Here is a 12,753-nt window from a genome sequence, read left to right as displayed (position 1 = left end):
GCGCGTAATTACATTTTTCAGTATTAGATTCAGACCAGATTAATCTGACGAAATCGTCTTGTTTGCATTGTTCTAGTCATTACTGGTGTTTTGGGAATATTCATCATCTGTGCTTTATTGGATTCCAGCTCATCAGCTCTGCATTTGACAGACAACCGCCTGGCGTGTTAGTTGTTAACATGGAGGCAGCGATGTTAAAAGAGATCACGCCTCTTGTATGTTGTCGTGTTTGTGTCAGCTCAACCCTCCAGCATAATCACCCTCCCTACTACACGTCAGCCCACCCTCCTCCAGCCCCCTCTGGGCTCCTGTTTTCTCTTTGCCATTAAATTGTGAAATCTACTTACTGTGTTGCCAGCCTGATCCCACTCAAGCTGCGTAATCTCCTTGTAATAGAGTGTGAATACTGCCCGGCAATAAATCAGCACCTCATCAGTGCACTTTATTAAATATACACACCAATAGACAGCTCTTAGTATATTCAATTTACCTTCTGACGTAGGCTTCAACACGGGAGATAAAGATAGATTGAGCAATCAGGTGGATGCTGAGGCCTGAAACTGGTCAGGGGAGTGGGAAGAAGCTGCATGGTGATTGAGATGGGGGTGTATTTTGGTGGCAGTCAAGCAGTCAGGAGGATGCAAGGACAGAAAAGGTACATCTCCCAGACATGGTGGGGAGGGCTTTTGTTGCATTACTGTCACACTTGAGCAGGTACGTCCAGCATCGTAATTATGCATGCGCAATTATCGCTAAACTGAATATGTATAAGATCAAGTGTCTGATGTAGTAGTATCAGTGTGAGATTTTGCATTCTATTTAACGGAGCATGTTCTGCAGGAATTCTTAAATGCTGATGTGCCTTTAAGTGATCGTCAGCAAAGCGCCATCCCTCATTAAGCAATGTTGCTTGATGGCAGCAGAGATAAATTATGTGTAATTACGGCAATGATTAAAGCCTGATTCGTCCTGGTCTTTTGGGCTATACTGATATATGCAACATAAGTATTTGACAGTGGGACCCAGAGGAGATCTAAAGACTCCTACGTTAGGGTCATGAGGTCATGGGGTGCAGATTAAAACAAGGGGATTACTGTATTTAACGTTCTCCAACCTCATAACGTTCACAGGCTGTGGGTCAAATCACCCATTACCCAGCTACTTACCAGGGATAATGGAGCGGTTATCATGTCGAAAGGAGGAGATAGCTGGCTCTCCTGAAAGTCAGTGCCCAGAGTTGGGAGGGAAAAAAAACAATATTAATTTTCAGTTGCTAACCTCTTTTTCACTGTCGGGCTACTTTGTGTTGACAGGATATAGTCCAATACAAAAACAGTCATTGTGTCATCGAGTCAGTGTCTGGGGAAAGCTTGCAGAAAACTGAGCTGTTTATGTTGTGCATGTCGCTGGACTTCAGGCCAGTTATTTATGTCAAGCACAGCAATTTATTATCAAGCTGCTATTGATTGGGTCATCCTGATGCTGTCATGTAAATTCAGGAAGAATCATCGTCGGCAGCTGCGCGCACACGGGTGCACACACACACACGCACACACACACACACACACACACACACACACACACACACACACACACACACACACACACACACACACACACACTATTGGGAAGCTGTCCCGTGTTGGTCATTCATCTCATATCTTAGGGTGTTGCTGTTAGCTCAAAAGATTCTATGCAAATCAGAGGCACCAAAATGTTCTTCTTGTCCTTTTTTTTAAACTGCCATCTAATATAAAAAAAAAGCTTTGATAGAGAATGAGCTTAAAGGAGACTGATCATTCATGTCAGATTTAGGTAAAAATAAAAAAAAAACAAAAAGAAAGGAAAGAAGTACTTAACCCCTGGGGCCCTGTTAGGGGCAGTTTTACTCCAACTGGAGCCCGGAGAGTACTTGACTTGACTGAGGTGAGTTTGCCGCTGGGCAGAAGTCTTCAGGGTCTGCTTGTCCTTCTGATATCTAGCCATGATAGATCAGCCCCTGTCCAGCCAGAATTACTCGCTTTCCTCTTTCCATCTCCCTCCTCCTCTTCTCCTCATGCTCTGCTCCCTTTTCGCTCACTGCCTCTGCTCCCTTTCTGTCCTCCTTATCACTCCTCGCTTCCCTATATCTTATCCTCTTTTTTATCCTCCATTTCTCTCCCTCTGTCTTGCTGCCCGCCCCCCCCTCCCTCTGTCGGCTGTGTTGTCTGATTGAGGGTGAGTTACGAGGGGGCTGCAGCTGGAGGGGTCCGCTGTGCCTCGTAATTACATCTCTTTTTATTACCCGCGCTAATGGCCCTCAGGGAGAGGGAAACAATAATAAATTAATAGAATATGAACTCCAGCTCAACAAAAATCTTCAGCATTTCATTTTGGGCTGTCCTGTGCTTCAGCTGATGAAACGGTGGTCTGATTAATCCCTGCAATCGGTTTGAAGCAGCCGTCTGTGGGTTCGGGCTGCCCCCTCCTGCCCACAGCCGAGGGCTTTTGGGCAGATAACATGAGAGATGATGGTTTTGGTTTTTGATGTTGGTGTTTAGATGGTTTTGTTTTCACCCTTTGAGCTATGAATGATGGGAGACTGATGAATTCAACGGCCACTGAGCTGCTTTATTTCCTCGTCACCAATACTTTTATGCCTCCATCTATACAGAACGGATTTTACATTGAAGTTAAGTTATATGTTGTAACTTTTTTATGCCCCCAGGATAATCAAGAGATTATCTCAGCAGTCAGGTTTTTACCAGGAGCTGAGCCATTGCACAAGAATTTTTTTTTTTTCAAAAAATTAAAAACAAAATTTAAATGAAAGCTGAAAATCCCGTAAGATTTATTTTTTTCAGAGTGCTTAACTCAAAGCAACCAAAGCAAAAACTGCATTGTTATTATGTCAGTGTTTCTGGCACTAAGACCTTCACACAGAAATTTTCGTCGGTGCACCATCAGTAGAAAAGCTCTTCAAGCATGTAGACAATGCTCTCTGATTTGGTCAATATTGTGTCATGTTTGGTCAAACCCCGCCAAGGCAGTGGGCTGGAAATGAAGATGTAAATATTGATATTTCATTAGAGGAAATCACCCACTCCGACGGCTCTTAACCGGGCCACCTTCAGAGTGCGGTGGCCAGAGCGCTGCGTGACCTGCGGAGTCGGGAAGTCACTTCATTACTCGATTAAATTGAGTGGAAAAGACGAGGCAACGACACAAGATCCCATTTGGAGTGATAATTTAGGCCCTGAAGAGAAGGGATGGAGCAGGGGGAAAACATCACCTCTCCATCTCACAGCACTGGATTAAATTCAAGGACTTTTAGCGTCAAAGGTAATTGTAGGCTGCTGGGTTGCATGTGTGCTTATGGCTGAGAGGCGTCTGTTGTATCAAAACTCTAAAACCTCTCCAACAAGCCTGGAAAAAGGCCTTCACACAAGCTGTCACATTGGGAGCAGCGCTTTATTTCCGCTTCAGTCCTTCTTGGCATTAAAAGGCTAGACAAAGCCTTTCCTGTGATTGTGATGCCAACCTGATGTGGCAATCAAGAGTGCGTCCACGGTCTGTCCAACATAATGGCCACGTATGCAGACAAGGAAATAACACAAGAAAGATTTTAAGATGCACTCTGGATATGTGTAATGGCACAAGCCTTTACAAAATATGGCTTATTGCCTCCACTGATAATAGTCAAGTGTTTGGAGTGCTTTTGGCAGTTTGCTTTGTTGGGTCTAATTTGAGCTCTTCAGACCTCTGACCGGTCCAGCCGGGCACCAGCACCTTTCTGTTAGCACTCTATTCTACTGGCTATTGATTCCCCTTCAAAATGTGAAGGCCCTCACATTCTGATCACAATCTGTTAATTAATGTATTCTCCAGTTCTTCCCCTGCAGTGGTCATCACCACGATAAGGGAAATTGAACACTCAGGTACTACTCTCTCTTTTTCCCTCTGCCTCTCTCCCTCCATCCTGTTTCTTTTTCACTTTCTCTCACAGCTCCTCGTGATGTCTCTTGTTCCTCATACTTGTGTGTGTTGGTGTGTATGTGCGTAAACGTGTGTGTGTGTGCGTGTGTTCATAGTGTTCCAGTAGGAGGAGATAAACATCAGGTTGGTGGCTGCTGCACCCCAATGATAGCATTTACATTTAAGAGAAAATGTTAGGCATAGGTGTGGCCCCAATCAATACTGTAATCTGTTGCCTTTTAATCACACAGTAGCAACAGCAAACTTTTAAGGGCGGAGCTGAAGAGCCTAATATGATGTCAGGATGGCTGCCAGCAGACGCAGTGTGCGGCAGGAGGAGGAAGAGGAGGGTGGGAGATGAAGGAGAAATGAGCGTGTTTGTCTGTGAGGGGGTGCTGGAGAGGAGATGGGTGTCTGCTCTTCACTCTCCTCCGTTCACTTTTTTTTTTTGCCTTTGCAGTCTTTAGTGTGTTTGAGTTTCTCACAGCTCATCTTTTCGGGGATCTATCGGTTTGTTTTATTTAATGTTCTGTGCAGAGCATATGTAGACGCGCCGAGGGGAGAGGTGGCAGCAACGTGACGTTCCAGAGCTCATCAGCTCATCCAGCTGCTGGAGTTAAAGCGGGTCGTCAGGCTAGACTTGAACCACGTGACCCCCGTCCTGTTTGTGTGTGTGCTCATTTTTGTGCACACATTTAGGTGTCGCAAGTTCATGAATGTCTGCTTTTGTTTTCCTGGTTCATGGTTGACAGTGTTGTCTATCTGCGCTTGGTCATGTGCTTGTCTTCAACACCTCCTCCAGCAGCATTGTGCATGTCACGTCCTCAACCCCTCCAATGAGAATGTGTCTCAGTGCTAATCCCCCTCACCCCAATAGAAGTATGACAGGATACATGAGGTAACCACACAGCTTTGTGTATCCTGGACCTTTGCACCTATTTACTGTCCTCACTTACAGTAAAGCCCACTTCAAAGAAGACCTTCCACTGTGCATTTAAAATTAAACTCCACTTGTTGACATGTGCCATGACATGCACTCTGGACTACCAGGGCTCGATCATGTTTAGTTCACTGCTGTCTGTTCTTTTACATCTAAATACTTGAATTTTCTCAAATTAAAGAAGACTTGTGGAGAATCATGTAAAAGGCTAAGATTTAAAACAAATGAAAATAAGTAAATGTGAATAGAAATACAAAAAGACATATAAATGTTTTATTTCCCCACTATCCTCATATAGTCTTCCTCTCTTTCCTTCCAGGCTTCTCTTCCCTTTCTCTGGGAGATCAGATGAGTTTACTGCAGAGCGCATGGATGGAGATCCTTATCCTCAGCATTGTTTTCCGCTCGCTGCCGTACGAGGACGAGCTAGTGTACGCCGAGGACTACATCATGGATGAGGAACACTCGCGACTGACCGGCCTGCTCGACCTTTACGTCTCCATCCTGCAGTTGGTCCGCAAATGCAAGAAGCTGAAAGTAGAGAAGGAGGAGTTTGTCACCCTCAAGGCCATCGCTCTCGCCAACTCAGGTGAGCTGTGCTCAGCGTGTTAGTGTTTCAGGTGTTGTGATTTGTAATTTTTTTTAAAAAATTGTCCATGCACTTAAATGAAAACTGTTTTATGTATGAGACTTAATTAGAGAAAAATAGAAATGAGTTCATCATTTAAAGTAATATAAGTTCCACCATTTAAAAAATTGCCCACATATTAAATAATTGGTTATGTAAATGTCAATTTTATAATTGTTTTGGAAAACCTTTTAACCAAAATTCTCGTTTCATTTTACATATATTTTAAAATACTATTTTTTCTACTCTGTTTTTAAAATTAATCATTTTTTGTATTCAATGAAATAAAACTATAACTCCTAAATAAATAATGTACAATTAAAGTTAAGAAAAGGTAATAATAAGTAAATCCCTATGGTTTTAAAAATGTCTTTATTTCTTTTACTACAGAAGCAACAAATTGGTTTTTAATAATCACGCACCTAATTTAAGAAAATCAAGACTTTAGATTAAATTTTCGACATTCTTGGTGTGTATTATTCCCTCCAGCCTGACCAGGGGCATCAGAGCAGGCAGTATAATATGGAAGACGTCCAGCTTTCAATTCTGGTTTCAGAATTGAAATTTCAGGGCGAGTTTGAGGAGTTTTTCAGTGTAACCTTTAGTTTGGAGTATGAGATGGAGAGATGGAGAGACGATAAGGCCAGTGTGAGAGATAGAGATATGGAGGAATGAGCTTTTTTAATTGAAGCCTTTCCATGTTGTGGTATTTCTTCAGTCCTCTCTCCCCCCCTCCCTTTCTCTATCTCCATAACAGTAGCTCCAGGCCACAGCAGCCACGAGAGATAAATTTAGCATTTCATTAGGAGCACAGGGGCTGTCAATAAAATGTGTTAAGTCGAATGGAATGAGTATCAGGGAGTGATAGACCTCGTTTGTTCCAATGCCGAGATGGCACGCCGCTATTGACAGGCTCCTTTTGAGAAGGCAGGGCCAGTCCCGCTCTGATCAATGCACGCCTGGGTCACCGGGGCTGCTTTCCTTGTTTTGTGTGAGGCTGAAAAATGAAAATGCTGATGCTGGACCTTTGCTTTTAGACAGCAGTGCTTTAGTCGGGAGGCAGGGTGTGGGTGAGAGGAGAGATGAGGGTCGAGCAGCTAAGAGGGGGAGGTGGTGGAGGAGGGTGTCCTGAATGTTAGAACAAAGTCTCTGGGAGATCGCTCTCCTGGGAGCCCCTCTGTCTGACAGCTGTGAAAATTCATAGCGATTGATTTTGTAATTAGCAGTTTATCAATCGGATCGACGTGGGCTCACTGATGGATTGCGAGGAAATTGTTTCTTCAAAGTTGTTTTTTTAAGTCTACCCCTCCTCTAAGGATTACACGCTGTGCTCTCCTGTCCTCTTTTCCTGCCCATCTGTAGAGATGTCTTTATCCCTCTTTCTTCCCTTCTTTCCCCCCATGCCACAAAAACATTAAATCCTTCAGTTCAAACCAGGTTTTCTGCTCTAATGTGCACGTGTTTATGGGTGTGAAAAATACAACAAAAATCTGGTTTGATTTGTAAAAATGCAGCTTGTTAGATTGTGAACCCATCCACCGTGAAATGAACAAGAGCTAATTATGTCAAACCACATACTCATCTGAGTTTTTTTTAATCTTTTGTTCTTCCGACCATCTCCTCTCACCTCCCTCTCTTCCTCATTCACTTGACAAAATGACCTACTTCATTTTACCACTGTGGATTTGAAAAACCGTCAGGGTGAGAAATGTCTCAAGGTCTTGGGAATACAGTTGTTCCAGTCAATGAATTTGGGGCGAAGTCTGAAATCTGTTTTGCCTTTTATTGTCCCGAGTGGTAAAATATGCACCGCCAAGGTGAGACGAGTCAGCCAGCCAATGACACGCTGCCTCCAGAGTGTCAGACACCAGTTAACCAGTGAGAGAAACCGCGAACCCTGACCGTCCCTGAGAGAGGCTGGAAGATAGAGACGGCGATAGAGGCGAGAATGAGAGGGGACCGCTGTAACATGATGTACAGTAGGATCAGTTAAAAATGGTGGCAGTGTAGCGAAACCTTATAGGAGGAAACACCGGAGAGGAGGCAGAATGAAACAGTACACTTCTCAAAAAGGGTCGGGAGGCCGGAGAAATTTGGCTGAGAAAGAGAGAGAGATGCATAGTTCTCTTTTTTTATTTCTGGACATACAAGCAAGACCTTTTAAAATATGGGTAAATGACATAAAACATTTACAGGAGAATTGCCCATTAAGATAACTGGTTTGTTGTTACACCTGGCAGTAAAACGGAGCCCTTGAAGGGAGTAGGAGGCAAATTAATTGAAAGGAAGTGTTGTATTCATTTCAGGCTTGTTATGGTGTCCAATTCTCTAATGGAGCCCCTTTTTTCTTTTGTTCTTTAAAAACAATCTGTCCTATGGAACACTGAGGTGTTTAATGTGCACCCACTCAGTAAAGAGAGGCTGCTGGTCAGGCTATTGTTACTGGAGGATAACATTGATTTTCAATCTCGTTGGTCAAGGGCTACATCAATGCTCAGTGAAGAATGCGTTTATAAATAAGCAGATAAATAAAATAAAGCAGATGGGTTTTTTTATGATATACTCTTTATCATACAAGGGTTTTGAGTTATACTGAAAATGTTTTACTCATTTTACTGCTACTGACAACAGTGAAGATCAATCATGAGATTAGATTTTAGAAGAATCCATTTCACGTCGCTCCTTTTGTATTTCCAGTCTCTCAATGTGCGCACTACAAAAGTTCCTTTTCTTCTTTTAATGTTTATAATGCCAAAAGCGTTCACGCTCCTTCCTCTGCTTCTCTTCCCATCAGACTCCATGCATATAGAGGACATGGAGGCGGTCCAGAAGCTTCAGGACGCTCTTCACGAGGCCCTGCAGGACTACGAGAGCAGCCAGCACCAGGAGGACCCACGACGGGCGGGCAAGCTGCTCATGACCTTGCCTCTGCTGCGGCAGACGGCCACCAAGGCAGTGCAGCACTTTTACAGCATTAAGGTGCAGGGAAAAGTGCCCATGCACAAACTGTTCCTGGAGATGCTGGAGGCAAAGGTCTGATTGGAGGGTGACTGATTGGCCATGTCAACGGCGGAGGGCTGTATTAGCAGAAGAGGAAGTGACTTGAACCAATGCTGAGGGTCCTCAGGAGAAGAAGGCCCCCACCTGACTGTGCTAGGCAGAACAGGGACTGACCTCACAATCCTCCACCTGGAACCCAGGACATGAAATTAAAAAAGAAAGAACACATTCAAAACTTGGTTATTAGTATAAATATAAAAATGATGGAGATTAATTTAAAATATATAAGAAATACTATGTACAGTAATAATTTTTTGGTTTCTGTTAATTGTCAATAGTCCTGCTGTATATAAAGAGGGACTCTTCTGCCCTTCAGCATCTTCAAAATAAGTAGTTGCCAGATCTTGATGACAAGCTAAAGCGGTTTCTTTTTTTTTCATATACTTCATGTTCTTTGAATTTGTTCTGAAGACAACCGGGGTGTCAACAAGCATAAAAACACACTTCTTTCACAGTTTTTTCTTTTTTTTTGCCTTGGACTCGACCACACATGTATATATTTATTATTGGAAGACTGAGTGTACAGTTCAAAGTCTAGTGACCTTGGTGGCTATTTGCTCTTGTTCTCCTGGGGGAAAAAAAAGAACTAAAATTGTTACTTAAATGTGAACTCTTATAATTTTAAATGTACATGGATATACCTCTTCAGAGCAGTACGCCATGTTCTCTGTGGATCTGTCTCAAACTGGAAGACCTACTGGTCCCATTTTTAACCATTCTAGCATAGACAGGTACAAGTAGTCGTCTTATTCCGTAGCAACTCAGCAATAAAGGGAGCAGTGGGGAAGCCAGACTTAGTCTCTTATCTTTCATGTGCTTTTTAAATGCTGCTCTTGATAGGAAGGCCTTTGTGTCTCAGTCCCACCAGTTGAACACACCACTGCATCGCTGTTGCTCACTAGTACTCCTCCCCTGCACTAGTGTGTGTTGAAGCTTTTATTACAACCCATTGAACTCCAAATTTGGTCATCACTTAAGCCGGTGGAAATTGCCTCTTGGCTTGCAAATAGATGACCTGATTGAGGATAGGTGAAAGATGATCAGCGTGTTTGGTGTGACAGTATCAAAGGATTTATGCCAAGTGGCAGGAGTCCAGGAGATTCCATGTTCAAACAATCATAGGCCCGTATTTCAACCAATCTATTTTGGGTCCCTTTAAGCCTGTGGCAGTCATCCACACAAAGAGAGCAAGGTGCCCAGCATCTGCTATCACCATTTTAGACACCTCCTGTCTTTTAATAGCTATGTCCGCATTAATAGAACTTCAACCACACAGAGGTAAATGGCAGGTGCAGAGTAGGAATGGTGGCGCTTCACACTGGGTTTATTTTTAACCCAGCAGGAGGTTGTTGTCTGCGGCCTCCGTCCAGGAGTACATTAGACACGTGGAACGCTCCTTCTTGACCTCCTGATGACACAGCAGCTGGTGCAAAGTAACACACTGGCCAGGAGGAGATTCTGGGATGTCAAAGTATTCACATGTGAACAGCTATGCAAGAAACAAAAGAGTCAGCATGCTCCAAAGGGTAACAACAACCCAACAGTGTGCCAGTACAAGGTGTGATCTCTGGTGGGAGAGCGATCTCACCCTCCCTCCTCGCTGCGTTTAGCTACATGTCCATTACACTGGGTATGAGTAATACTGTAGTCCGGTCCAGCAGAGCTGCGCCACTCGTCTCCACATGAGAGAAAACATGTTGGAGGTGAACACTTACACTGCTGAAGGATTTTATGTGATATAATAAATTGTGGGGCTGTCACAACAATATGATACTGTGATCAAAGCAATCCCTGACATTGCAGTAGGGTAGAGTTGTTGCCATGCTTGCAGTATCATTGATAGCACTGATCCAGCAGCCGGCATGCCTTTTTTTTTTTCTTCTTTTTTTTTTTACAGCAGCCTGATTGGCTGCGTAATGGAGTATACCCACCCACTCCAGCACGCAATCATCCCGACATGTACTAACTGCTGTCCAGTTAACCAGCTGTGCTGTAGAGGGTGACGATATAACTTGAGTTATTTTACTGTTGTGCAATACAACAGGGACCAGTTCTGACTGAAACCATGCTAAAAGCATGCTTTTACTTAGATTTGGGAGAATTTGTATGCTACTAAGTGACATATTCGAAATGATATATTCTTTATATCACAAAAACAACATTTGATTAGATCTGCTGTTAAGATAATTTTGCGCTTGTTTCAATAAAAGTGCAGAATAAATGAAAACTTTTGCAGGAAATCTTTACAATTAAGATTTTTGTAGCAGCCCACAGCTGTAAGACTCACACTAATAGTAATCCTCTCATCTCCCTATCTTTCTTTTTACCCTACAATATGGCACTCTGTTAAGTAAAAGAGAACATGTCTTACATTACATGTGTGTCTAAGTATGTAAATATAGCGTCAATACAGTAGGTTGCAGATATACCATTGAAAATAAAGTATGCAGCGCCCTGCTGACTACTACCTCATCATCATATTGTCAATCTCTCTGTGATTCACATCATCCTCGCTGTCTGTGATATACCTGAGCCATTTGATCAAAAACTGTCCTCCTTCAGTGCTCCTGCCAAATATTTGTAATTCTCCTCTTCCCAGTCATTCTTCCTGAATCTGTTTGTAAAGATAAAGCATGCTTCACATTGGCCGTGACTTGGCCATCAGTGGGTGTGACCTTTGTTTTGGTCACAAAGCAGGTATATGTGTTTATGAGCATCAATGTGTCAGAATTGGTCCCTTGATGATAATTTGCAGTCAGAAGCAGGTTACTGATCTCCTGCTTCTGAGCAATGAGTATTTATGGTGTGAAATATATCATTTGGCAATGGTGTACATTGATATCTCTGATCGTTAAGTCACCAATATCTGTGTAACTTTTACGTTTTGATTTTCAAAAAGGTAAAGGATCAATGAATTAAATACTCCCTGAACTCTGTGATTCTTTTGTTGTCTGACTACAAATATTTTATTGAAACTTACTTTGTTTTTATGCATCACATTCATCAGTTCAGGTTAAGAACTTCAAGCCAGATGCTAGCTGCTAACGGCGGCTAATGGCTACACATAACACACTATTGAACCTAATAGGCTCCATCTTTAGCAGGTGTAATTTATTAGGTTTAAAATGTATTTTTCACATTTAAGCAATCAATAATTATAGCTAACATTAATACAGTCCGATGGAAATTTTGAATTTGGATTGATCTTTAACATTAAATAACTAAAATGTTATGTTTTATAATTGACCTAAGACCTTTTCCCCTGCCCTTTTAAAGCAAAATTTAGGGTTTCTTTAGCGCTTTTAATATAAAGGAAATCTTTAATTCAGAATATGTTTCAGTGAAGTAACAAATGGATAGTTATGAGATCCTGTTGCTAGAATGGGTACAAAGTTTAAAAAACACTACACTTCTAAAGACTTATCAGGATTTAACCTTTAATGAAGTAATTACAGTACTACACAAATTTGTACTTTATCATGTTCACAGAAATTCAACATTGTTTTCAGAGCTGCGCTGAAATTAATCTCGGGACGTACAGTATATTGTCATTTTAATAATTACTGTAATTTCCTTAATTGTTCTCCCCTCCCCCTGAAATAAAATATTTTATTTTTTCTCTCTGTTCTGTTTAAGTTCAGTCTGAATTGGCAGCAGTAAAAACAGACTTTAACACAGCCCCTTTTTTAAAATTTCATATTTAACCCAGGAGAAATGTCGGTTTTGGCCACATCAACACAATGGTCAATCAGAATAACTTTTTTAATTAAAGTGGCTTCTCTTCCATTGTCATGCTTCCAAATATTAGAATTAAGTTATATAAATATACAAGGAGTCAGAGAGCAGACAGATGGGGAGGAGAATGCTGCTGCTTTACCTTCATTTACTGCATATACTACGCTAATGAATCATTACTGAAGATGTGTTTTAATAAATGTTCAAATATATACAATTCCTGCATTGAATCCTATCAACTGTACCAAAGCTGCATAAAACAAAAATCCAAAGAGATTTTATATCCAAAGCAAAATGGACAACTGTGCTGTTTTGTGATCAGCTACTTTTCCTGTCCCAGCCCTCTGTGCAGGTTGGTAAAAAAAAAAAAAAGTATCTGGTATCTTGCAGTCATGAGAGAGGAGCCTCCATAGTGTCTGATCCCAGAGTCGCCCCT

The 12,753-nt window shown here is 42.0% G+C and overlaps 1 protein-coding gene across 6 annotated transcripts in view; it reads left to right on the top strand.

The window, feature by feature from the left end:
* Positions 1–11,996, top strand: part of esrrb (estrogen-related receptor beta) — a 44,204-nt gene extending 32,208 nt beyond the window's left edge. For all 6 annotated transcript variants that reach the window (XM_068339539.1, XM_068339541.1, XM_068339538.1 and 3 more), the window contains 2 exons: positions 5,214–5,483; positions 8,317–11,996. In XM_068339539.1, the coding sequence (XP_068195640.1) occupies positions 5,214–5,483; positions 8,317–8,561 (515 nt within the window). In that variant the 3' untranslated portion in view covers positions 8,562–11,996. The remainder of the gene's footprint in view (positions 1–5,213; positions 5,484–8,316) is intronic.
* Positions 11,997–12,753: the final 757 nt, after the last annotated feature.

The sequence above is a fragment of the Antennarius striatus genome, chromosome 17 (assembly GCF_040054535.1).
Source record: "Antennarius striatus isolate MH-2024 chromosome 17, ASM4005453v1, whole genome shotgun sequence".
Taxonomy (NCBI): domain Eukaryota; kingdom Metazoa; phylum Chordata; class Actinopteri; order Lophiiformes; family Antennariidae; genus Antennarius; species Antennarius striatus.
Note: the sequence above shows the minus strand (reverse complement) of the source record. Positions and strands in the feature narration are given on the sequence as shown.